The 27,438-nt window shown below is 44.7% G+C and overlaps 1 protein-coding gene across 1 annotated transcript in view; it reads left to right on the forward strand.

Moving 5' to 3' along the window:
- The first annotated feature begins 2,382 nt into the window (after positions 1-2,382).
- The window catches only part of TET2 (tet methylcytosine dioxygenase 2), a 75,039-nt gene continuing 49,983 nt past the window's right edge, over positions 2,383-27,438 (forward strand). The window contains exon 1 of the mRNA XM_072861607.1: positions 2,383-2,482. Within this exon, the coding sequence (XP_072717708.1) occupies positions 2,453-2,482 (30 nt within the window). The 5' untranslated portion in view covers positions 2,383-2,452. The remainder of the gene's footprint in view (positions 2,483-27,438) is intronic.

The following is a 27,438-nucleotide window of genomic DNA, read 5'->3' on the forward strand; positions in this document are numbered from 1 at the left end:
GCTCCTGCTGAAACCGGCAGCCGGCGCGGCAGGGTCCTGCCAAAACCAGCCACCTGCTTTTTCCAGCCGCAAAGGCTGGCACGGGCACCGGAGGGATCTGAGCCATGCAAAGGAGGGTCACCTCACCCAGCACAATGCAAATGCCGGAAAAAAGCACTGAGAGAGAGAGGCCCGGCCGAACCCTGTGGATGCTGTGCCCTGGTTAGGCAGAACAAGACGGTGCAGAGGATGGAGGTGTCTCTGCAGGTGCTGTAAGAGCGGCTCAGGGAGGAGACAGCACTTTGCACCCGCTAAGAGGTCGAGCGTGCTCATTCCTGGTGATGTCAGTTGGATGTGCCAGGGGAAAAAGCCCACACCAGGGGAAAAAGCAACCCTAGGCTTTCACAAATACGAAGACTTAGAAGGGTTTGAAATACTGATTAAAGCCTGCTGGAAATCAAGCAAGTGCTGTGAAAGCGCAAAAAATCTGGCAAAATTGAGATAGACCTTGACCATTCTTTGCGTCATTTACTCTTCCAAAAAGAGACAGAGACTGAGCCTATTTGCACAGGTTTAGGCTGCACGAGATGCTGCTGAAGTCAGTTCTGCGGAAGCAAACACAAAGACCTTTGTCTAGAAAACCCACATATTTTCCTACGGCATAGGGCTAGCCAGGCCAGCACCTTTCCGAGGGCTGGGGAGAGTGAGCTGCCCGGCACGGGTACAGGAGTGACACTCTGCCGTCAGCGCAGAGCTATTTTAGCAAGTTGTAAGGGCAACCTTTTATCTCCAGTCTGCTTCTGAAATGTTTCACAGAAATTAAAGCAAAACCAAAACCCTGAGAACAACCTGTGATGTGAAAAACAAATTACTCAGCGATGACCTGAACTTCCTAGAAATCACTCTGATCTGCATCAAGCGCACCAAATCCAGTCCATCTTGCTAAAGCCCTTTCTCACCAGCCTGCCTTCCCCGGGCAGGGGACGGCTGGGGGCTCAGCTTCTCCCGGGCACCGCTGATGAGCACAGTGCCTGCAGGCCCCCTCCTGCCACCCCCGGGGTGAAGGACACATACGCAGGTGGGAGAGGGTCTGGCCGGGAAGCTAATGCTCTCCTAAAATCCCCGCCTCGCCCCACCACGCCTCCCGGGCAGGCCGGCGTAGAGCAGCGTGGAGGCTGCTCTAGTTTGCGTGGCAGGGATGGCACCGTGGAGGGGAGGCCACAGGGTCAGCCCGGCGCTCAGGACTCCAGGGGGGTGTTTCGGCGGTGTGAAACCCCAGCGCCGGTTCCCACAGAGGCCATTTTGCACGCTCTTACTTCTGCTCCCCGCAGCCCCCGGCTGGAAAGGCTCCAGCTCCTCCGGCTAAGGCGGGCGGCGAGCAGCGCGGGAGCGGGGCGGCGGCCGGAGCGGCCGGCAGCGGCAACCTGTCACCCGCTGGCGAGGGCTGGCAGGCCGGGGAGGCACCCGGCCCCGCTGCCGGGGCCGTGGGGCTGAGACCGGCGGTCAGACCTCCTCCTGCGGCTCCAGCTGGCGCGGGCGCGAAACCGTTTCTCCTGCGAGGAGCAATAAACCCAGCGTTTGGGAGCGGTGTGATTAGCCCCGCTCGCTGGGGACGCGCGAGGAGTCACGCAGGGGGAGCCGCGGGGTTTGCACACACGTGGAAGCGGGCGCTCGCCTGGCCGCGTGTCCGCTTGGCCCCACGCTCGGCGATCCCCGCTCGCAGCTGCGGTGCAGCGCGCCCGGGTGTCTGCGGGCACGGGACTCACTTTTGGGGAAACCCGGGGAGGTCTGGGCATTGATTTTTTTTCCTCTTCTTTTTTTTTGGCTTTTCTTTTACGTTGCCATCCGGCTACCGAGCGGCGTTACCGGTCCCCAAGCCCCCGGCCGCAGCCGGGGGAAGGCAGCCCGAGGAAGAAGTCCCGGGCCCCGCAGCCGCCCGTGGGAAAGAGCCGCCGGGGAGGGGGAGACGCGGAAGGGGGTGTCCCGGGTGGCGGGGGCTGCCGCTGGCGGGCGGCACCCTGCACCCCGCCGTGCCCCACGGACCCACCAGCTCCCGCGCAGCTCCCGCGCAGCGCGGGGCGCAAAACGGTGCGCAGCGAGAGGCGACAGCAGAAACAGCGTGGGGGGGAGAGGGGCAAAGGGGGAAAACCCCCAAAAGGCCAAAAAGCGGCAGCAGCCGGAAAAAAGCCCCAGGCGGGGCCGCGGCCCCGCGTTCGCGCCGGGGCCGGGGCCGGGGCCGGGGAGGGGGGCGCCCCCGCTCCCGCTGCACGGGGGCGCCCGGCGCCGCGTGGAGGGGGGTGCCGGGGGGGTGTGCTGCGCGCGCGGGGCGGCGCGGCGCGCGGGGCGGGCGCCGACGTCAGGGCGCCGCGTGCATATTGATGCGGGGGCCCGGCCGCTTTCGTCAAGGAGCAGAAGGAAGCAAGATGGCGGCCCTGTAGGAGCGGGGAGCGCGGCGCCCGGCTGTGCGTGCTGGATGTCGGCAAGGCTGAGGGACGCGGCAGAGGTCAGAGCGGGCCCCCCGCGCCGGCCGCCTTCCCCCTGCTCCCCCGGGGGTGGCGGGGGGCCGCGCCGCGCCGCTGGGTGTCGGCGGGGGGTGGGCGCCGCCGCGGCTCCCCCAACATGGCTGACTGACAGAGGCGGCGGGGGGCGCCGCGGGCCCCCGCCGCCCCCTCCCCGCGGGGCCGGCCCCCAACTTTGCCTCGCCGCCCCTCCCCGCGCCTTTGTCTGCGCGGCGGCGGCGGGGGGACGGGGGCGGCGGCGGGAGGCGCCCCGCCGCCGCTGAGCCCCCGCCGGCCGGCCGGCGGCTCCCCGCCGCGCCGCTGCCCCGCTCTCCCCTCCGCCGCGCCCCGGGCGGCGCTGCGCCCCGCGGGAACCGGCCTTCCCACCCCCGCTGCCCGGCTGCCCGGGGCCGCCCCCGCGCAGAGCCCCGCGGAGCGCGGCCGGGGGGCCGGGGCGGCGGCGGGCCCCGGCTTTGTGCCGCTCCCCGGCCCCGGCCGGGCACAAAGGCGGGCGCAGCCCCCGGGAAAGGGTGGGCGGGGGGACTTGCGGAGTTTGGGAAGGGGGGGACCGAAACCCGGTCCTGGGGGGCGAGGGAGAAGTGTGTGCGGGTGGGGGGGGGGCTCGTTGCGAGGCCTTCCTTTTTCTGTGCGGTCTACACGCGCGTTTTGTCCGCGTTGCTAAATCCTGCTGCCGGGCCCACTTGCACAATGTGGCCACGGGAAGAGAAAAAAATTACTTTCTCGTGCATGTTCCCCTAAAATAACGCTTTCGGCGAGGTCAGACTCGTTCCCCGCCAGATGACAGACAAGAGCAACAACCTTACCACGTTTGTAAGTCGGACGCGCGGCACTGTATGCTCGCATCGTGGCATTTACTGGCGTTAAATCGCCCCCTTAGACACTGGCAGTCATTTTCGTGCCCTTAGTTAAAAGGAGGCTTTTCGGCTCGCGGTTTGAATCTTGGAAATTTAGCAGACCCTTTTCTGCTAAGTAATTTTCCTTTTCAGAGAGTGAGGTGAAGGGAGAAGTGATGTGGTCTAGCGTGCTTCCATCGAAATGTTGCAACCAAAGATCTCATCACAAGATTTGTTTTCCATGATGAGCGACATGCAAATGTGCAGGCTTTGAGCAGCGATCAGCAGCTCTGAATATTAGTTCGGCATAGGTTTTTTTCTTTTTTTTCTCTTTTTTTTTTTTTTTTGCTTTTTTCGGTGTAAAGTTTAGGAGTTTCAGAGATGAGGAGATATTGTCCCTAGTGAAAGCAGGTCAGTGGGTGTTGTTTGTCGGCTAATGAGGCCATTCTATTTGCATGTTAATGGCAGGTTGACTTACTGCAGCAGGGGGTGAGTGTGGTAACATGTATATTCACTTGTGTATCTGCATGTGTATTCCACTACGGCACTTTCTCTGGAGGTTGTAAAGTGCAAAACGGGACGTGGTTGCCGAAGATACTCAACAGGGAGATGTTAATGGTCAGGAGTCATGTATAAACTCGGGTTAGAGGGGGATTTGACTCAATAAAAGGTGGCAAAAACAACACCATGGTACATGCAGTGTCCTCTTAAGAGACGCCCTCGGCATGGTAGGCTGACTGTAGATTATAAATCATTCCTTCTCTTATCTTCTGGGACTTAGACAAATTTCCTTAAGCGGTGTGTGATGAACGTATTGGTTCCTTTTACCAGTAGCCACAGAAAATGAGCACGTTTCTTTGAGCCCATAGGCTCAAAGGAACTGCTTGCTCCTCAACTATCATTACATTTCCCAAAACTTCTTTCGTTCTTGGTGGGTTTTTTTCTTTTCCTGGTCACCTCACAGTTAATTTCTTGCACCCCTCCAAATAAAGGTAAGCCTCTGCAGTTTCTATATAGATTACCATTTGTGTATCATCACTAAAGGTCTGTGACTAACAATGGTCAGGTAACAGTTTTTAATAGACTGTCATACAGAAACACTACTTCTTTCAGCTCTTTCTTTCTCAAACACATGGCACTTTGGTTGGTGCTGTCCTTTGACACTTCAGTTCTCAGTTGCTAAATATCTCAGTTGCTAAAATTTCAAAAGAGTCAAACTGGATACAAACACTGATACTATTTTGCTGCATCTGTGTTAAGGCAGTTTTGTATATTTCTTTTCCTGCTCCCAAATTATATGCTTTCTATTATATTTAAGCCTGTTGTGTCTTGAAAACATTGTTAAATCTAGCAAGTCAAGAACTTTTGGTCTGCCAGATCTGCTGCTGTTAACACTTTGAAAGAAAGTATGCCTCTTAGATTTTATCCTGCAGAAAAACAACAATTTGGAACCAATGTAAATAAATCACTGTTGGGCAATATTTTGTCTCTCTTCCTCAGTGTCATGGAAAGTGTAGTGTGAACCCTGACAGTGAAGTCAGAAAACATTTAAATCTAGCAACCAGGGTGCAGGGAGGAGGAAAAAAAGTGAGGGCAAAGATGTGAAAAATAACAGCGCTTAGGTGGTGGGACTAAACTGCTGTTTACATGAAAATGAAGAACACTAAAGTCATCTTTCAGTGGAAATAGGTGTTTCATTTTGGGAAGTGACATCAACAAACTTTGTGAATGCATCCAGGGAACCTGAGAAAGTGGTTTTCTATTGCCTATTTCAGACCTAATTATTAACAAATCTTCAAAAGAAGAAAAGGTTGAGTGGGAGACACTGAGGCTCCCGAATTTGCCAAACTGTCACTGTTCGTAGTAAGGCTTTTAACGAGGACTTTGGCATTGTGCTGATTCCTGGCTTTTAGCCAGGGAAACTGGTATTGTTTTGATATAGTGCACATGGTCCTAGACTTTGGCATGTCAACATTGTTTAAAGAACAAGAAACGTGTGCCCACTGAGGAGTTATTATGACGGACAGATTTCCAAGGTCTCTTGTTGGTACCAGTGCTGCATTGGGTAACAGAAATAGGAGGTTGTTTAAAAAACTGAAACATAAACCAAAACATTTATGTTTTGGTTTCTGTGTGCAGAATCGGGAGACCCTGTAGTTGCTGCTGGAATGGGGATTTCAGCTGCCCGAGTTGGAAGGGACCATTCCCTCTTGCCCCGAGCACTTCAGATGCTGCTGGGACTCTGTCTCCCATACGGTTCCTTTAAATACTAGCAACAGCCAGACAGCCCTAAAGGCAGGGAGGGGGGGAACCTCACCATGTTTTGGAACAAATCTGCTGCTCACGTGTTGAAAAACATGAAGTTTGGGTTGGACTAATGTTCTCGACCCTGTCTGTTTGGGATTACAGGGAGTGCTTCACTTCTAAGTTACTTGCATGGGCAGTAGAGTGGTTTTCTCAGAGTGTGCCTAAGCAGTGACTTTAAATCCCTTGCTCCGTTTTGTTCTGAGTGGAAGATGTGTCTTGTGTTTCTACAGGAGCTAAATAAGGTCCTTTTTAAAAAATTGTCCATTTTTCAAGGTGGAATTTCAGATGAGCTGTCAAATTTGGCTTGTCACAGCGAGTGACCCTTCTACCTCTTGACTGCCACACAGTAGCTCTAAGCGTGGTAGCAGCATCTGTAAGCCAGCTTCACAATTGGAGCCTGAAAGTGGTAGAACAAAGTTGCCAAGTCTCAAGTAGAGTTGGTGGTTATCTTGGAAACTGTGCTGGAGAACACAACCACAAATGATTTTGCCAAATAATATACAGTATTTATTTAGTCCAGCTCTCTGATTGCTGTTAAGGCAGTCAGCCAGCAGCAGTAAGTGTTGTGACATCATTTTGAAAGGCAATGTGCTGGTTCTGAAATGGAGTGGGATGTACTATGATTCATTATTTTTAAAAAAAAAAAAAAAAAGCTTTAGTCTGAACAGAGATAAAGCATATGACTGCATCATGGCTGAAAGCCAAAAAGGGAATTATATGAATCAATCACACTTGTAGCATTATTCCGATCCCATGCTCCATAAGGCAGTGAGTACCTTCTTACTCATTTAATGATATTCTGAAGGAAAAGTACCCTTTTGAACACTGAACAAGTAACTAGTAACAAGTTGCCATAGTTCCTGTTGTTACACTTTCAGATCATCACTGCTTGTATGTTCAATTTGCATAGCTTGTCCCAGTATCCTAGACAATAAAATGTTACAAATGGAAAGTACCATGAGTAATCATTTTCTCAGTCACCCATTGAAAAGAAGTCACTTCTGCCTTCCCTTAGGGTAGACAAGTCTCTTAAAAAAAAAAAAAAAAAAAATCACTAATTTTCCCAAGGAATTGCTCAGTGGGTAGAGACAGAGGTGATGGGGTTAAGGAATAAAACTCTGAACCTCCAGCATCAGCTGGACTAATCCCAAGGACAGCTGATGACTGACCCAAAAAGGTTGTGTGGATTAAAATACTGGGAATGTGCCTCACATTACGTAGCAGGGAGTAACAGAAGGAAGGTAGAGAAAAAACAAGCTTTGAGAAATAGGAAGAACAGCTAACTAATTTCACCCACGTATCTCACACTGTTCTTGAATTAAAAAAAATGCTCTGCCTTATAAGAGGATCAGAAAGAGTGTTCTACTAGTTGTTCATAGTAAAGGATTTTAAATCTGGGGACAATTTAAAGAAAGTTGCTATGCTTTGAAAACACCTTAACAGTTAAAAGCCATAAAGATTTAGATTCCTGTCTGTCTTTTTGAAGCAGGCTTGTTCATCTCTGTCAAACACCTTCCAGAAAGCTGAATCATCTTAGCAACCTGAACAAAATTCAGGCTGTCCTTCAAAACCAAAGTTTTCTGTGGAGGTGTGGATTCCAAGTTGGAGTGTTGTTGCCCTGTAGCATGCATATGGCAAGAAACCCCGGTAGGATTATTCTTACAAATAAATAAAGGCTTGCTGTATTGAGGCTTCAGTTTGACCTAATTCTTGGTGTGTCTGGTTTTTTCCTCTTATTAAAAAATAAATAAATAAAAGGCAGCATTTCTGTTGCAGTGTGCAAAGGAATAGGCTTGTTCTATGCTCAAATTTGGCAAGAAAGGAAAATTCAGCATTTTAATCCTAATCAAGTACAGCATATCTTTTAAGACAGTTTCAAAGAATTAACAAAGAAGTGAGCAGGTGAGCGTTAGATAGCTAAGATAACCAGGAATAGCTAAATAACCAACTAGCCCTTGCAAGTGTCTTCCACGGGTACAAGGCAGTAGCCTCGGCACTTTCTGATTAATTGCTATGACGCAATTTGGACAACATGGAATATTTTCACATGTTCTACAGCATTGCCTCTAACCTCAAGTATATTCCACGTGGGCTCCCAGCATATGAATATTGGTTTCACCAGTTGTATGCATGGGGGAGGAGAAGCTTGCAGGTTTAAGTTGAATTTTTTGCAGACGTATAAAGAGGATAATGCTTGTGCATTCTTTCCTCTACATGAGCTACCCTATGCTTAAACGTACATTTCGATGACTAGAATTTAAACAACTACTTGCTTAATCTCCTTTCTAATAATGCATGAACAGTCCAAGCTTTGTCTTCTAATGTCCTGGTGTGAGCTGCTCTAAGTCACATTGCGTTGGAGAAGGATTTGGCTCCATTGCAGTAATACCCCAGCTTACCAAGTGGGTAGATGTTTAGGTCAGGACGATGACTCTCCATGTGGTTGCACGCACGTGGTTAGAGTGTTTACAAACAGTGTCCCAGCATCCTCGGCAGCTGCCTTGACGCAGCCAGCGAGAACAGAGTTCTAGGAATGTCCCTGGTCCTCACGGGCAACGGAGGAAGGGGAAAGAAATAAAAAATGCAGAGTTTAAGAAAACATATTGTAGTTTGGGTTTTGGCTGAGCTTTCTGCATCTGTGTTGCATTCTAGATGGCTGGTTCCTCTGTCAGACGCTGCTGTATTTTTTCCCCCCACTTGAGCGCAATCTGGGCTGTGTTGGCGCATTTGCCTGGAACGGACTGACCCCGAGTAGGAGATGAGGGTTAAGAGAATTGTTGCAAAGGTTTCAAATCATTTCCCTGCCCCACCTCCCCTTTTAAAAAATTTATAAGGAATTCAATCTCCAAAAGCTTTCATGACAAAACAGCTCTTTGCAATACAAGAATCCCACCGTAAATGGTTATATATTTTTTTCCTTAATTAGGCATGACTCACTGCTTGTTAGAATACTAGAACAATTCCCTTTTTAAAGAACAATTCCCTTTTTAAAGAACAATTCCCTTTTTAAAGAACAAAAAAGAAATCATGAATCCTACTAACTTTATAAGTAAAATCAAATAGCTGAAAGTCTTTATTACTTAGTGAGACGTGTTGACACAAAGAGGTGTTGCCTTTACGAAAGCTAATACCACTGCAAGGCAAGTTTTGGATCTCCATTAGACATAAGAAGCTTGGTAGAGATTTCTGCATTTACTCAAACAAACAAATAATGCCACCAATCTGTTGTTTAAAAAAAAAAAAAAAAAGAGGGAGAAGTGGTGGTAATTATTGGGGTTGTCTTGCCAAGATGGTTTGAGGAAGCACAGCTGAAAATACATACTAGCTGGTCAGAAGCACCCAACTGACAATGTGTTTCATGCCCTCCCCTGTGGAGCTAAACCAAAGCTGTCAGACAGGTTCTTGTCTCCGGAGACACTTGAAGCCTATGCCGTGCGTGCACCGTGGGACCTTATTAGCAGAGGTTCTGCTCCTCATCCAGAAACATTATTTTCCAGTCCCATGCACATTTTTCAGACTTTCTCATGCAGTTTTGCAGCAAGCGCTCGGGACGGTATGCTAAAGCACATTGCTTGCTTTACAAAATGAATCCTAAGAACTGGTTTTTCCTCGCAGGGAGGAAGCAGTTGGTACAAGTGGCTCTTCCATATTCTGAATTTGTCTAGATGAGTCATGGTATTCACCATCATACAACAGAGTACGAAGGCCAGTCCACAGATCTTGTTAGACATGTGACTTCTGTGATTAGTTGTATGTTCACACTGGTTGCTTCCATTTTATGTTAATGTCGATTACAATCACTGTATTTTTGTTATTACGCTCCAGTGGTTTCTTTCTCACCTGTCCTCTCATTTGCAAGACAATTATTTGGGTCACATGCAGAAGCTGCTTCTGTTTCACTAAGCTCTTCACCTCCTTTCGTTTTCTGACTTCTTTTTTGACCCACAGTTCCCATTACTCTTGCAGCAGCTGGGTAGCAGAAGGTAGCAAGCAAGAATAAAGAATACATGAGAGAATACGTGACAAAGCCATTTCTGAGTTTACACTGACTATTTGTTCCTTCTCTTGCCACTTTTAGTGCTGTTAGAGAGATCAAAGAGTAAATGTTAACTCTGGGCCTGATGCTGATGGGAGAGTTTTGCCCTCAACTTCAGTGTCCTTTAATAACTTTCCATATTTGTCCCTTAGCACGAGAGACAACAACTGTTCGTGCAGCACTCACCCCATTTCGTGCCCCTAATGCTTTTTTTCATCTTTGTTTAATCTGTTTGTTCTTTCAGTGCTACTTCACTTGTGTTTGAAGTCACATACTTTGAAGTTATACAATTTTTATACTTGCCAAAGGACACAAAACTCTTTCAGCTCTTATGTAAGCAAAAAGGAGAAACTAATCATTGCATATTTCCTCTTGTGTGCAAGTAGCATTACTGTCCTGCTCCAGGTAAAACGAAGAAAATGAATTGTTGCAGTAAAGCAGGAGTTGCTTCCCTTCCCCCAAAGTTACTAAAGTTCACAGAAGTGAGATATTTCCTTGAAGCTTCAAGTGCATGTATAGCTCAATAAAAGGAATGCAATTTATCCCTGAAAGAGAACATATGAAAGCTGGAAAATACATTGGACTCTCCTCTCCCTGGGATTCGGAGAAGTGGGGGTGCGTGTGTGTGTGTATGTATTACAGACCTTAACATATTTTCTTTTCAAATGACCGACTTTTTGTTCCCACTGCACTCCTTTGCATGCTTGTCTGTTTGATTTCAAGTTTGTCTGCCCCGAAAGGTCTGAAGTATTACTAAAATGGCAACAGTAAAAATCAAAAACACGAAAGCTGAGCAACTGAAAAGGGTCAGGTTTTACACTTATTTAACTCATATAACCAGTAGACATTTTGGTGGAAAGAAAACCTGTGCTAGTGAGTCTCCATTCCATGCACAGTCAGTTTGCGAGTATACACCTCACATACCCAGGAGCAAATGAAAATATTGACCAAATAGGGAAAAGCCCTCTTGGTATTTATAAACATGAAAAATGCACAAAACAGATAAATACTGCCTTTCAGTTCTCGCTTGTTTCTATGATGCTCTCCATACTTTCCACAGAACATTTGTTCTCTTTAAAAAAGTTTGGACCTGTACATTTCTGCTTCCCTGTAATTGTTAATGCAGAGAAGAAGCTTTTGTAGGTGTGAGAAAGTAGTAGAAAAAATAAGAATTGTGCTGATCTATTTTCTTTCTCTCTATTACCATGTGTAGTGCCTGAGAAGTGAGACCAGGTAGGAAAACACAGATTTCTGTGTATTTTTCCACTGTGCCTATGTTGTGCAGTTGACAATATGTTAGGTATAGCTGGCTTGTTTTTTTTCCCCAGTGCTGTCAGCTGGCTTGTGATTCTGCAAACTGATGGCAGCCCTTGCCATTTTCACAAAGCCCTATTCATTTTTGTTGGGCTCACAGAGCTGTAACAGTCTGCCTATGTAGAGACACTTGCAGGAGTGAGGCACCTAGTCAGTCACATACTTTGCAGCAACTGAAAAAAAGTAGTTTTGGGGGTATTTTTTCTTCGAGGAGGGGAGGGAGAAGAAATTGATAGAAAGACTTAGAGGCAGGTATAGAAGCTAAAAACTAATTTTTACTTTTTACAAAAAAAATTTCAAAGCAGTTGCAAGTTAACATGGTTTTGGCTATAAAATATAAACTTTAGCTGATGGATTGGAAAGAAGTTTTGCCTCTGGAAGAGTGAGTCTGTAACTACCTACTGAATAGATGCTTTTTCTTGAAACAACTGCAACTAGTTGGTTGGAGATATTTTGTTGGACAAGCTGGAGCATGAGTCTAATTCAGGATGGCAACTCTGATGCTTCTAAATATAAGGAGAGTGGATAGAATGAAATTAATTGTTGCACGTTAGGAGGCACCTCATATCCCAGCCATGAAACAGAATCCCACTGTGCTTGGGGCTGTACAAACACAAACCATTTTTGTTCCATTTTGTTGTTTAATTCAGTAAAGGAGACAGAGAAAAGGGGTCTGGCAGCACACAAGGGGCCAGAGTGTTAGTAACTCTTGTTTATAATGCAAAGCAGAGGCAGGCAGCTCCCTTCCAAAAAACTAAATATTTGCAGTAAATCAAAGCTGCTATTGCTACCTGGTGTGTGTGTGAGCAGGCAAAACATGCAAAGACTAAGAGAAAGGGTACAAAATTAATAAGCAACAACTGAGAGCCAAAGCACACACAGATCATGCAATGTGGTACAAACCCTGCTGGAGCCATTCATTTCAGTGCCTTTTTTTTTTTTTAAACCCTAAAAGACATACAGGAAAGCTGTGGTATAGCTGGGAACTGAACCCATATCTCCTAAGCCCCAGTGCTTTACCCATGATACCCTCCTTCCTGCTCATTCAGAGGTTTACAGATAGTTTTCTCTGCTTACTAAGATAACAGAAGTATCAATTTTAAGAAACAGAAACTAGACTCAGAAACAAGTAGCTTTTCACTTTTTTTCAGAAGTTGGTTTTCGGTAGCATTTTCTGTTGATTGACAACACGTTCTTTTTTTGCTGCACAAGCCTTCGGACCTTTAAACCAGCAGTGCTCATCCAACACAACCCAGCAAATTAAATACTGTTGTTTATCTCCTCAGTGAAGAGGACGGCTTTTGCGCACTGCTTTGGCTGCAGCACTGTTGAAACCCTCCACTCAAAGGGTTTACTGGCACTGCAGATGCCTCCATGCACCCCCAAACAAATAAGCAAAATCTCACAATGAGCTAATTATAATTAAAATTAGTATGTTGTGTCAGTTAATTGCAGTGTGTGAAACTGAGTTCTGTAATGTCATTTCAATAAGTAGGTACTCCAATAACTCCCATTAACCTTTAATACCCTTGATCCTCCTATTCATTCAGGCAAGATTTCCCACAGTCTGCAAACTGTTCCTGTACATCAGCTCCAACCTACCACATGACTCCCATTTTGATCTGTTTTATCAATTAAAGGTTCGTCAGGGTTCACAAACCCTCACGCTGATGTCATACTTGGTAGCAGAGCTCAAAGGGAAAAAAAAAAAAACAAACCAACTTTAATTTGATGTCAGAAATCTCTCTGCTGGAGACGGGATGCACAAACCTGTGCAGGTGACACAACCTTAGCAGCCTTCATAGCTTTCTGTGCAGCAGTCACCTGTTATCTCCTAGACCTGAATCGGAGATGATAAATTTTAATGTTGTCTCTCTCTGGTCTTTTGGAGTTCCTTTGCTGTGGCTAGTCATAGCTCAGCCTGCCTGGTTTGGTATGTAGTGCATTTAACCGAGAGCCTACCCTAAGTAACTTCAGCACATTCACAGACTCGTGATACAATCCATGATGAAATGTATTTGGAAATAAAATCCAATGGGTAATTTAGCTCATGCAGCGTCTCTGGATGCTGACAGAGGCAGTTGACTGTGAAGGACAGATGGCTTTTTCCCTGCCATGTTTAGAGATCCGATAGCGCTGCAAACTACTTTGGAAAAAGATGGAGCGGGAGCATTTGGACTTGCTTCCCCCAGTTGCTCCTCTTCCCCACGGCAGTTTGGAGGTTCAGCTGGCCGAGCCCCCACGTGGCTTGCGTGCACGTGGCCGCGCTGTTTACAAACACCCTCCCAGGCGTCCCCGAGGTGCCGCGTAACGGGCGAGAGGGTGCCACGCTGCAGGGCCGAGCTCCCTTCGCGCGGCTTGCGAGAGCCCCTGTTTTTCACCCGTGGCCGCTCGTAGCAGTCGTGGCCAAAGGCAGGGCTGTGACGGGCTGGCGGAGTCTGCTAGCTCGTTCGGGTTTGCTCATTTTACATTTAAGCAATATTCAGGCCAGGGGTTTAGAGTAAGGTCGTCCACAGTGAGTCAAAAATAGAAACTTTATTGCTCGATAGAGTAGTAGCGGTGGAGAGCGCTAGCTAGACATACACGCAACAGCGAGGAAGGTACTTTTCTGCTTTCCAGAGACGCTATTAGGGAATTGGGTAACATTTACAGTAGAGCAGGATTTCAGAAAGCCTGTAGAAATGAATGGGCACATTTTTTTTAATGTCCCGCTAACAAATTGGGGACCACTTTTTGTCCAGGTTTAAGAGACAGGTCTCAACAAAATGTAAGTAGCTTGGAGCAGCTAGTATTTGAAACCACAGTTGCATTATCACTCGGAGAAGACTGCCTTGGTTTTGCTTTGTTTTAGCAGGCCATTGGCATACAGCAAGAAAGAGGTTTGAACAGCTGGTGTTGCTGCATTAAATGGCCTCCCATAGCTGAGGCACAAAAAGACAAAGCATGCTTCTTTCCAGCCGCTCAGCTAAAATTGTATTGACTTACTTTTTGCTGCTCTCCTCACGAGTTCAGAGTTCAAGGACTCGTGTATCTACTGTACCTTGAGTTCAGATAACAAGCTATAACTACACGGAGGGAAACAAACAGAAAAGTTCGTGCTCTTCAAAGATGAGCATTTTTCTGTACTTGTTCCCCTGTTTTGTTTCGGGGTGTGCACTGTTTATTTTTCTCCTTTTGTTTTACGCTCCCTCCTGGCGCCTCCTCCCGCTTACCCTCTGCTGCGTGCACACCCTCTTCCAGCCGCTCTCTGGCTTGCCTGGCCGAGAAGTGCAGACTCAGCAGGGACTAGTAACACTTTAACTCTTTGTCCTATTCTCAGTTCTCCCAGCAAAGGTCAAAGCAAATGAGACTTACAGCTGCACTTGAAACAGAGCCGGTATAGGACGGAGGGATGGCAACCACAGGCTGTTCCCTCCCTCCCCGTGTTTTTTTTTTTTCTTGAAACATATAAAGTGCATGGCCAGGGTGAGATGAAACTTTCCATAGGCTTTGGGTGGCTGTATCTGCTAATTTCTTGTAAGGGGAAATGAAAAACTTGTGACTTTTGTTTGTACTGGTCGTATCTAGCTTCATGCAACTTCTACTGATAAACAGAAATAATTTAGGAGTTACTTCCTCAAATGCCTGAAACGTGGTCTTAATTTCATCAGTGCAAAGCCAGCAAAATGCTATTACAGACACGAAGTCTTGGTTATCTGTCTTTGAAGTAATTTTGGAAACTTTGGCAATGTGCCCTTAGACGATTCTTTTTCCTAATAGCCATAGTTTTGCATTGTTTTGAGGGACCATGCTGGCTCCAATTTCAGTGACTTAGGGCAGAAATGAGTTTTATTTTTCTTGAGAACAATTCAGCGTTGCCATTTGCCTGAGAGAAGGAACCTGCCTGGACACCATCAACATTAGCACACGTCCACGTGTGCCACGTACAGGAAAAAGGTTCCCATTTTGCCTTCAAATAACCCGCCACAGCGTTTCACAGGGCTGCAAGGGGCGTGCGCCAGCGAGAGAGTTGGCGCTAGTTGGCTTAGCGACATCGACACCAGCGCCAAGGTTTACCTCTCCGCTCGGCACTCCAGGTCATGCTGGTGTCTCGCCACGTGCTTACGCGCACATGGCAGCACTGTTTACAAACATGACCCCAGAACTCTTACGGGCAGTTATGAAAGAGCCAGCGAATGCCGCATCCCGCGCGCAAGGGTGACCTAGATCGCCAGTGCTGGGAGGGAATGGTGAGGCGCTCGTACCGAGCGCAGGCTCTGAGAACACATCAGACGTTCGAGGCAGATGATTTTGCTCCAAAACTGTTTTGAAATATCATTGCCACCATGAGAGAGTTTTCCACCGTAAACTAAAAATAGCTACCATTAACTAGCAGGAGTGGCGGGTAAGTGATTCAGCAACTCCAGGATAGAAGTGACTGTGTTCTTCGGCACCGTAAGTCTGTTTCTGCGTTGAACTGACTCAGAAACTACATAAAATTTTCAAAGCGGAAAGGAACTGCAAAGCTGGCTTACTTTGGCTAAAATAAAAGAACACTGCGTGATCGTGTGGTTCCTGATTGACAGTTCCTTTTTTATTCCTTTATTAGCACTGGCACTCGGGCACTAATGAATACTTTGTAGTCAGGTTGTGACCATCAATTTAGGAAAAAGATGCCTTAGTAGTTTCAAATGACATACCTCCATCTACAAAATACGAATACCACTATACAGCTGACTTGTTTTTTTGACATGGGCCTTAAGAAAAAAAATGCATAGCTGAAATACCCCTTTAGCAAACCAGACATAGTACGTTCAACTGTCAAATGTCCACATTCTATCTTGATATATATATTTTTTAAATTGCTTTTGGACACAGTAGATGTCTACTTTAAAAAAAAAAAAAAAAGTGTCCCCTTGAAGTTCTTCAAAGAAGTTTGTATTGTATGCCAAATTACTCTAAAGCAGTTTCCTTCCTAGAAGTTAGCAGTTTATTGTAAAATGGAAGTACGTGGTCAGATGATTAGTTTTTGACAGATTCTATCATTCTTGAAGTTTTCTCAGAAATACATGTATGTGGAGGAAGAGAGGCTATATAACTGTGACTGGTTGCCAGAGATAAACAGAGCTTTCTTGAAAAAGCTGCTAAACTAGCAAAAATAACCCATGCTTGTTAATAAATCACTTCCAGTTTTACTTTTGAAATCAAAGAATTTAATCCCAGCTTTGCAAAAGCCTACTAAATGGTGAAGGATTTTTTTTCCCTCCCAAATAGAAAGATTGACCTTTCAGAAGCAGACGAGATGGTAGAAAGATGGTAGTTCTATTTTATATTAGTTACTATGATACATCTCAGTGTTTGTAAATACCATAATGACAAAGTCCTTAGGAAAGATACATGATGAGCTTCTCCTTGCCTCTTCTCCAGTGCGATTCAATCCCATTACTGAATAAAACTTTTAAAGTATAAAGCTAGTCCATAGTCTTCACCTTGTCCATCCTTACCCATGGCAGCTCTGCATTAGAGTTGTCAAAGCTCCTGCAGAGGTTTTCACTACGTAAACAAAATAACACAAGAGAGGCCAACACGTGTCCAGTCTGGCATGGTCACTAACTCATTTCATGTGGTCAGATAGCTCTAACCTGAGCAGGTGAAGTGCTCTGCAGGTCAGCCCCTGACTCATTGCTGGTTTTGTCCAGTCTCCCAGCTGATTTTTAGTGTTGCATTCGGAATGTGAGCAAATGTGCTTGCACTGGTTATTGATGTCTTTTCACTGCTGAATGTTCATTACAATGTTCATTACACTGTATATAATAGACCTAGAAATAAGAATGGAAGTACTGAAAATAGGTCACTGCTCTGTTCCTATTTTAGCAGTTCTTTGTGGCATTTCTCCTGCCTGAGGAAAGCAAATCCACCTTACTGTGAAACTGTACTAGTATGGGCAGACTTGGAGAAAGGAGAACTAGAGCCTTACTATAAAATATTCTCTAAATGTATATAGCTTTTTTCCTGGGAACATCATGGTACATCTTCTGGAGTCTTTATCCAGAAGCCCTGAAGTGCTTTTTAAATCTGAATCAGAAAGTACTGAGGTTTACAAGGACTGGTTTATTAGTATTTATGATGTCTGTGGGCTTTACCGGTACATTTAACTTAACCAGTGTAAGATCTATACAGATACACAAATGATGTGTCTGGTGCCTCTTTGACTCGGAGAATCTTCTTATTGTTACCATTTATGATATTTTCTTACATTATACGAAGAGCTTCTTTTAGTCACCCGATGAAGAGAATATAAGGAAAGAAATGCTGCTTATGATGAAGATTATTTTATTCAGTGCTTTTAGTTGGGGGCAGGATGGAAGCAAATAGTGTAAGATTACCATTGTATGCTACAGGGTGAATGCCACCATTGTGTCAGTTTAGATGAGTATCTCAAAATAAATACAGACTCTGTCATGGGTTTGTCCTCTAGGTAAAAAAGTAATGGAAATCTTGTTTAACAAGTTCAGCAAAAGGCACACCTAAAGTTTAATTATGTCTTCAGATGCATGGGTGCAATTCTTACTAAAGAGTTTTACCCAACTACCAGAGAACAGCCTTGGGACTTTTGATTTTTCTTATACTTAGAACATATGCTGATCAATAATCATGTCAGTGAATAGTTTGGGAAAAAGAATCCCTTGGCATAATAAACAACTATCCCCAGCCATGGCTTTCTCTGCCACATGTGTGTGAGAGAGAGCAAGAGGTTATTCACCAATTTATAATTTTCTGCCAATCCCCTTCTCCACCACCCCACCACCGCCGCCCCCCCCCCCCCCAAAAGCCAGTCTACCAAAAAAGCAGGGGGAGATGGAGAAGAGATGAAACAGCGGCTGTGGTATTTACCTGAGGGATTTTTCGTTGATGTCTCTTGGAGCTGGGAATCTTGGATGGGATCTGAATTGCGCTACCAAAATTTGCAGCACTGAATGAGGCAGCAGGAAGACTCCCTGGCCTGGGAGGTAGACAGACAGGGACCGCATTGTTCCTCTGTCTCTCTTACTCATTGCTTTCTCAGCAGAACATGGTTCCTTAACAGACCAACTGCTTATTCTTTTTGTGCACAGAGAAGAAAACATACAGAACACCTGCTGGACAATACATTAAGTTACGTTAACAACTGCCCACAGCACTCAAAGGCAAGGTAGGAACATGCAATAGGTCTGCAGAATATCTGCTCAGCGCAAACCACAGGCAGAAAATGCTTCCCATCACCCTACTTTTAAAACAAGTCCTGTTAATTCGAGAGTCACAAGAACTACATGTGGCAAAAGAGAACAAAAACAATGAAGGCAACAAGGAGTATTTTAGATTTTTACAGTACTGGGGAATGCGTTGGGAAAAATGCCCAGAGGTGTTCTTAGGAACGCAAGAAAATCCCACGTTATAGAGTAAGTTTAAAAAAAAAAAGTTGGCTGAGCCATGCCAGCAATGGCTCTTCTTCATGTTCACAGGATTAAACCAGTGAGGTGCTGATGTTTCTTCCCACGTCTCTCAGTACGACAAGAAACACTACTGTGCTTTGCCCACTAGCCTGCCTTTGGCCAGGGCCAACCTCCAAAGCTTCAAAATGTGATGAAACCCCCATTTCTAGAAGCCAAATTATATATCAACGAAAGAAAACAGCCTTTATTATGTAACAGGCAAACCACAGAAACCCGAATTTATGAATTCAATAGAGATACACCAGAAGCAGCAAAATCAGGCCTTCTCTTCTACTCATGTTCCACTATCCTGGCAGGTTTTTTTTTTTTTTTCCTAATTATTTTTCCTTGCTGTAGGTCCACGAGTGTGGAGAGAATGGGTGTCTTGAGCACGGCAAATATCATGAAACTCCATGTAGAAGAATGTCGTGCTCTGGCATAAAGTTTTGATGTGGAAAACTGGGGTTTGTTTAATTTTGGGGGGCAGAGTGGTCAGCATCTTCCCTTTGTGAGCCCCTTATGGCCTGTGCAAATTTGCTTGCACCCTCGTCCAGGAAAGTTCTCACCAGGATATATTAAATGGAGTTTCCCTGTACCAGTGCACAGCAGTGAGAAAGGTGGACAAGTTGTTCCTAAAAGTTGTATGAAATAGCCATGGAAGAAACAATTTAATCCATCTTCTTCTCCCAAGCCAGATAAATCATAACTGTCACTTTTGACAAATACTTGGATAATCTGCTGTAGAAGACCTCTGCTAGTGGAGACTCTGTATTCTTCCAAGTCTTCTCATTGTGATCAACTTTTTTGGTTTTGGACAGATACAGCGTTCTGGCTGAGGCCTTGCCAAGGCTGAGAAGAAAGGTGACTTAATGCCTGACAGAGGCACACAAACAGGACTATAGCCTGTGCAAAAATTGCCTTTTTTCTCAAAAGGATTGACATCAACTGTTCAGCTTGATATTCACTGTAACTCCGGGAACTGCTGTTCCTCATTCAGTGTTTGTGCTCACGATTGTTCCTGCCTTTGAGACATTGCCCTGGGGTTACCAATACGAGAAACCCCAGAAGAACTTCAGAAAACAAGCTAGTGTGTGAAAACAGAGAAGTTGGTGTCATCAAGGAGGAGGAAATGCATACTGGGGGAATCTTAAAATAAGTAATTGCCATTTTTGTAAGGGTCTGGTGATCTACTAGACTATGAATTTCTTGGACAAGGACCGTGTCTGTGTTACCTGGGCACACTGCCGCTATTCCAAGCATAACACTAAGAGTTCTCTCCCACAGAAGAAGATCTGGACAATATCATAAACAGCTTAGTGTAGGCACTTGCTCAATGTGGCAGTAAAGAGAAGTGGGAAAAACAGATGCAATGCAGTACTTAATCTTAGTAATATGTACGGTTTTGTTAAGCTGTAGTGGATGGAGATAGAAGCGTGTTTCAGAGAACCCAAAACACTGGAAAAGATTTCTCTTGAGCTACAGTGCCAGAGGCGTGTGGTTTTGCCATGGGAAGATCTGAATTCTCCTCCTCTGTTCCAGTGAAATTTTCAGAGGCAATTTGCAAATTATGAGTGTTCCCATGTATTCTGACTCCAAATACAATAGCCTGTGCTGGGTCAGGGCCTCAACACGGGCAGCACAGAACGAGGGAGCAGGCAGTAGAGCACAGCGAAAATAACGGAGGGTGAGCTAGATACCATATGTTAAAGGCAGAGGAGGGCTCTCTGGAGCTTACCTTTGGCTCTCTAGCACAGTCTGAAGAAAGACAGTATTTGAAGAAGTAACAGCCAACATATTTCAAATTGCTGAAAGGAAACAAATACGATAGGGTGTGCTTAATCTAAGGACCTTGCTGTTACAACCTGTTGCTGATGCAGGTTCTTCTGTAAGCAGCAGGCATTTCTGTGAGTTAGGACAATGTCTAGGCTCCTGCTCCTTACGATACAATCTATAGGGGGGTTTAAGTCTTGTGGTTTTGACTGTAATGCCATTACTGAGTGTTTATACCTTTCTCCGAGGCATCTGCCTTTTAGCAGACTACGACAAAAACAGGCAGTTGTTTGCCTCAGTGTGGCACTTCTCAGCTGCCGCTGGCCGTTTCCCTGTGTGCTCCCTCCTGTAAAGACTTTGCCACAGTACGTCTGAGAGTACTGCTGTGAAAACAGGGTCAAGAAAATCTGTTATTAGGAGGAACATACACAAAGTGACCACCTACCCCAAGAAGCTATTTTCTTCATTTTTTGTTTTTGCAACACCCAGAAAGTTGTAGTTTATGCCACAAGCAGCTAGTGTGGTCACTTAAACAGTTCTTTCTGAAGTAGTGGCATGAACTGTTAAATTATCTAAAAAGAGCAAATCAGTGTTGGGGTTTTTTTTTTAAAGATTAGACTGAAGGAACAGGAAAAAGCTCTCTCCTGTAGTTCTCTCCTTTTGTTTCTAGTTTTAATATTTAATGAACATGTGATATTGTTTTAAGCTAGTCCTGATGGTCTTGTGAAGCTAATATTTAAAGCAGATGGCTGCAGTGCTTTAATAAGATGGTTACTATAGAAACACAGCACTGTGAAAGCAATAGTTTCTGTAATGCATGGTCTCCTCACTAAACATTTTAAAGACTCTTGATCTACACGTAGCAGGCCCAAAGAGGACTAACCAAGAAATGGAAAAGAAAGATAGTATGCCTGCATGGAGTATTTACTTCAGCTGGGGTCCACTTAAACCTGGCTGGATAGCTAACATTTTTGTGGCTCACTAAAGAGCTGCTTGAAACAACATGAAACATGAGAAGAGAGATAAGCAAAAATATTGATGGAGGAGACAACCGTGGGCAGGAGACAGATCATTTCAGTTATCTTTTTTTGGAAGGTGAGTTGGACTCAAACATTAATACAAACAAATTTAAAAGCACAAAACACCCCCAAACAGTTAGCTAATACACCCAAATATTTACTTTGCAATCTTCAGGCTTTTTGTTTACTTCATCCTTGCATATCTAACATTGACTATCAACACACTTGTTGCAGCCTAATGCATGGGGAAGGACACATCGTGTACTTTCAGGGATTTGGGCTTTTTATTACTGCTTCTAGTTTTCTTTATTCTGCCAAAACTGTTTTAACCTGAAAGTAACTAAATTCCTCTGTGTGTGCCAAAGAATTTTATAGGCTATGACATAGACTTTAGAAATCCTTTTAAAATGTTAATTATATATATGAATATGAGTTTGCACTAAATCAGGATATTCAGGGGGGTAAATGGCAGTCTTTTTGGAAGGGTTACTGGTTCTCCTGTGCAGAACTGGGCAGGAAAGTGCTGCCTCATCTGCCTCTCTCTCTCCCTCCAGGGAATTAAGAAGTAGTTTTCAGCAGTCACAGAGGATGAGTACTCGGAGATATTGGTTGTAGAACTGTAGAAACTGTGAAGCAAAGAAGGTTTCAAAGCAACAGTAACCTGATGTAAAGATAGCACTTGTGAGAAATATCCATCCTTTCATAAAATCCGGGTATCCTGCTGGAACTCGTATCTTGCAGTATAGCTAGCAACAGTGCTGACCTGGACTAGGTTCACAGGGAACTGGAGACAACCTGGGCATTTTCTTTGCTTCATCCTCTCTCTTGTTTCTTTCTGTTCTCCTAAACTCAGCAGATGTTTGTGCTTGCATGTTTTTGCTTCCCTTCACACTTTAAAACACCTAAGCTGGGCAGGCCCAGTTGCAGGGTTTGCCTCTTTTATGAAACTGAACACATCATCATTTAAATAAAAAGAAAGAAGGGAAAAAGCTGTGAGAAACACTCAACTAATAGGGTTTTCCTCTGCCCCAAGACTTAATTTGTTTCATCGGTTCCTGTTTCTGTATGGTCATATCTGATTCTTCTATGGGCTTTTTCTATGACTTAAAACTTTCAGAGGAGGAAAACCACATATGTTCTAAAATGCCTCCCACCTTTCTGCTTTGTCACTATGGTCCTCACCAGTATCATCCTCTACACACCAGTCAAAGTACATCTTGCCTACTTTGCACTGTCCTTTAGTTTCTTTCCTTGGAAACATTCAAATATTATACCTCATCTCGCTCATGAGGCTTAACCTGCCTCATTCCTGGTTGTAGTTTTTTCTCTCTCACCCCTGTGAAGTATTACTGTGAGCAGCACTGCCCACAGCTTTGCAAGTTCAGCAAGTCTAGAAGTCAGAGGTATTCCCTGCCCTGCTTTACATATTGTCTGCTTTGGTTTAGATGTATTTATAGCACAGCAGTAGAGCTATAGACAAATACTCTGAAACAAGTATCAAGCCCTTATTCATGAAGCTCACTGTTTTAGATAATTCTTCAGTAAAGCATTCATGCTCCGTGGATGAGGAAGCTCACCCTCAGACTTACTCCACGTGCACTTACACGTATGCGAAACACACAGGCACAGCACACAAAAACAGATATAGTACCTCTGTCTCTATTTTCATAACAGGAATATTTTTAGGCATGACAGATATTATGAAGGAACTCTGCCCAGCTGCACTCAGGATGGATGGGGCAGGCTATTTTAGGTTATTACATAGCAGTTCTCAAAAAAGAAAGCTTTGTAGCATGCAGACGAAAGCTCAGCAGGGAAATCTGTCCCTGGGACACCAGCAAAAGGAGCCCTAGGGGAACGGGTAACCCTGTGGTCTATATGTAGATTTAGCCCTGGACCCACTCAGTGGCCTCAGGAGGGCTTGCCTGATGCGTGAGCACCTGTTTCCAGTCCTAGCCTTTGACTGCTGCTCTGTGTAGGATTGTAGTCCCTGCACTGAAAAGCTTTTTTCCCTTTTCCCTTCATTAACTGTAGACCTGAACATGAGCGCTTTTCCACAGTGATGATTAGTTAATCTCACAAATAATGTAATTGACTGCAGTGAGATCACATGTGGTTTTAACTGCATCCATGTAAAAAACTCACCATATAACTCTTTGGGAAGAAACAGATAACAGTGAGGGGAATCAAAAGCACATTATACATCCTTACAGTGTCTAACAGAAGGAGGCCCCTAGCTCAGCTGAGGCCTGAAGGCATTGCTGTGGTACATAAATAGCACATAAATATTTTTTCTGTATAATCTGTTAATTATTTGTAAGTGCAAATACTGGGTAGAGGTGCAAAACTCAGGACCCCACCAAGTGAGACAGTATAAAGTTGAGAAAATCCTTGCACCCCAGAGCTTAAAATATTGCTTTTATGGTAGACTACAAGAGTCAGAAGAGGCAGAGAGCTCTTTGTAGGAAGGTAACAATGGAAAAAACCAAACCCAGGCTTAGCACGGCTTGCAATAGTAACATTTTGCCCCTTGTCTGTGGTGCAGTGGCTTATCGTTCACACGAGCAGAAGCAGCAAAAATGTCTGGTGATCACAACCTCTGGGAGTACCGCTGTTGAGGTTATCTCATAGCACTATCTGCATTAGTCCTAAAGGGCTGGAAATCTTTTACATTGATGCAGTCATAATTAAATGTGATCCCACTGCAGTCAGTGGAGCTATTTGTGGAATTAACTAATCACCGCTATGAGTAAGGGGCTCATAAGTCAGCCAGTAGTTACTGTGGGAAATCTCTGTGGGTTAAACTGAAAGCTGTTGAGAAATGTTGATATTTAAATGGCAGACACAGTAGCTCAAGAACATGGGGAGTAAGAAATTCTGCTTCTAACGTTTCCTGGCATATGACAGTTTTGATAAAGGGATTACTCTAAACAAAATTCTCAGTCTTAAGTATGTTCATAGCTTTAATTAGACCAAGCGTAGATGGAAATTTACAGTCTGCTTAACCTTCTATTTAAATCTCTCTGATATGTTCCCTTTGCACACCTGTTTGAAATAAAGTGTGAGTGGAAAGAATAACCTCATGGTGTTCTTTCAGGCTTTCATTGTACAAGATAGGTGGCCGTGTCTGTGTAAGATGTCTTAGTTATTTAGTATTTAGAGTAATTTTTTTACTAGACAGCTGGGATCTGTGTGTGGAGAATGCTTGTTAGTGGGTGCAGCGGGCAACTGCAAGTCAGGGGCTACAAGAGGATACTGTAACCTAAGTAGCGTGAAGACTCTCCACTAGCTAAGTCTCATAAGTTGCCACGATAATATGCAACTAATATATAATCCTGTCCCAGTTCTGTCTGTAAAATGTATTTTCTTCAGTAAAAATACACTGTTCACTCTTCTAAAACCACAGACTTGAATGTTACAAGCTAAGGAGGTCAATTCTGAGAGGCAGGACCTACCCTTGTAGGTGAAAGTGTGAATATCAAGTCTTTAAATGCAATTTCACATTAATTTTGCAATACGTTCTGTCTTTGCTAAAGCGGGTCTTACATTTGTTTAATCTTGAAAAAGCTATATGTACAGGGGCTGAAGAGCCTTACTACAAAATAAAAATTCACCACTGTGTGGTAAAATTAAAGGCCTGAAGTGGCAGCTGACAGATTATGGCATTGCAAGGATTATGCAGCTGTACCCACCACACCTACCAGCCTGACCAAGGAGACCACAACCCGTGAGCTATGTTCTAAATTACAGGCGTTGCATATGTGCTTACACTCTTTTTATACATATATTCTGAAAAGACCTTCTCACAAAAAGATGTAACCACATGAGAAGACTCTTGATTTATTAAAAAAAAAAACCAACCCACTCCTTAAACACCCCCACTGCACCCCCCATAAAAATGGTGCTTTTTTGAACTTAATCCTAAACCCACTGAAGTGACTGAAACAAATCTGATCTCAGTGATCTTGGGATCAAATCATTAAGTTTGATTAAGCAAATGCTGCCCCAGTGTAAGGATATGAAGAACTGCGTTGACTTTTCATGAGAAAGCTCCCATTAAAAGCCCACCTGAATTGTGTCTGTAATGAAGGGAGGTAAGCCCACCAACCTTTAGGATCAAAGTTTCTGATGATTTCTATTTCAGCAGCAAGCTTGCCTGGATGCTGAGTATTCTCTTTTCTCTGCCTGCTGACTTCCCTTCTCCCTCCCTATTATTTACTCTGTTCTTTTCCTATCAGTACGTGCCACTGTACTGTACATTGTGCAGTTACATTACCATTTATCTGATGGAGCTGAAAGCCTAGATCTTTCTCTGTAACTTTTGTGAGCCAAACTTTAAAAGCTTCTCTCTCTCCTCCCCCTCCCAGATCCCTTCAGGGAAGAAGCAATATGAACAAGAATACGCACAGATCTCTCAAGAATACAAATTATGTTCTGAACAGAAAGTTGGCTCATGCATGTCAATTGCTTGTTATAAAGAATAAAATGTTCACCTATAGTTAACCTTTAGAGGGAATGGAAAAAATAAAGTTATTGCTTGCTATATGCTATTTACTAAAGTGGCAACTGGCAGGATGAACTGTAGAGGGGAAGAAAAAGTTGCTCTAGAGGATTCTGGGAGAGTAATTTTGAGCCGGCAGAGAGAGAGAAAGTCTCACAGCAATAGACAAAATTGATTTGTTGCCAGGGTGTGCAACATGGGAAGAAGAGACATGCTCAGCAGTGGTGCTTAATTGTCCTTTTTATACTTTCTGCACTGTCTGTAGTCAGGCAAAAAAAAAAAAGCCCAGTCCTGAGTCAACTAATGCAAACGCAGAGGAGTTTTGGCCTGCCTGATGCAATGGCCCTGCTTAAGCTCGTTGCTTACGTGTGTTAATAAAACACTTGTGGTTTTGGTCATGAGGAGATGTGCCGTGGATTATTTTCTTCAGAGAAAGCTTGTTTCTGGTGTATCTATTAGTAGGTGCCTTTTCAAAACACTTTTGCTTTTTCATTGAAGAGGATCCCTCCCCTTGTAGTAATGCAAGTAGCATTTTGAGGCTTGGTTTATTTATTTATTTATTGTGGGGTTTTGCCCTCTGTTGCAGATTCTCAAAGCAGTAATATCTTCAGGAGAAGATTGCATTGGCCTGTAGTGGCACAGCTGTAAATCTGCCACTCTCATTACATAGGATTAGCATACTCCATGACTTACTAATGTAAACGTCTGGAAAAGTAATAATTAGGAGGGCAGGGGGAATAGAAATTGCCTGGCCGGTAGTAAAAGCATCAGAGCTGTTGGACAATGTAGTGAAACGTGCTGCCAACAGAAATCACATTTTTTGTGAAGATGCATAAATACAATTAGAGTACCTAAGTTTGAGACTTTTTTTGGCCAGTGTTCATGAGAAACTGGACCTCACTCAGTTCTCCCCTTGACCTGAACCCATGCCACTCCTCAGTGCCAGGGAGAACAGACTCACACTCTTCGCACTGAAGCGTTGTGCTGTAGACCTCTTCATACATGGCAAGGCCTAAAACATCCACTACAGTTCAGTGGATAAAATAAACCTCTTAGGGCACACTATATGCTACAAATGAATAGTGATTTTTAATTATTTTTTTTTTTTAAGCATAGAAATATTTTTTGCTTGGGATCTCTCTGGTGTCTGTGTACAGGTATAAAGTCCGGCTAATAACAGAAGTCAAAGGCTTCTCTGTTCACAATTCAGACCCAAGTGGGAAGTTGACATGTGAGGTTATTTAGTAGTCTAGATCCTGATCTGATGATGTGTGCCTCAAAAGGCATGAGAAGTAGTTCAGTCCCTCACTTGCTCCAGACACTCACATTCCTGAGAGAGAGAGGCTGGTGCATAACTGTAATATTACCCACGGTGACGGTCAGGTGATGGGGATGTGGCTGGGATTGCGCAGGTCTTTATATTACTCTTGACTTCTAGTCACCTTCTGGAGGTGAAAGCAGAGCACTTCAGCCAGTCATCCAGCTAGACCACTGGGATATCAAGGGATGCAGGAACTGTGATAAGTCATTCCTGGTTTGTTTGGGGTGGAAGGTGTTAAACAAGGGCATTTCCTTCTTCGGGAAATGGGTACTTGCAATAGAAAGTTATTTTTAGTCATTCTGTTCTCCAGGAGTTGATACATAGAGCCCTGACCTGTCTGCTGATAACGCATTACCTCATTTGCCGCTCCACTGTTGACGTGCGCTCC

This window comes from Ciconia boyciana, chromosome 5 (genome assembly GCF_034638445.1).
Source record: "Ciconia boyciana chromosome 5, ASM3463844v1, whole genome shotgun sequence".
Lineage (NCBI taxonomy): Eukaryota > Metazoa > Chordata > Aves > Ciconiiformes > Ciconiidae > Ciconia > Ciconia boyciana.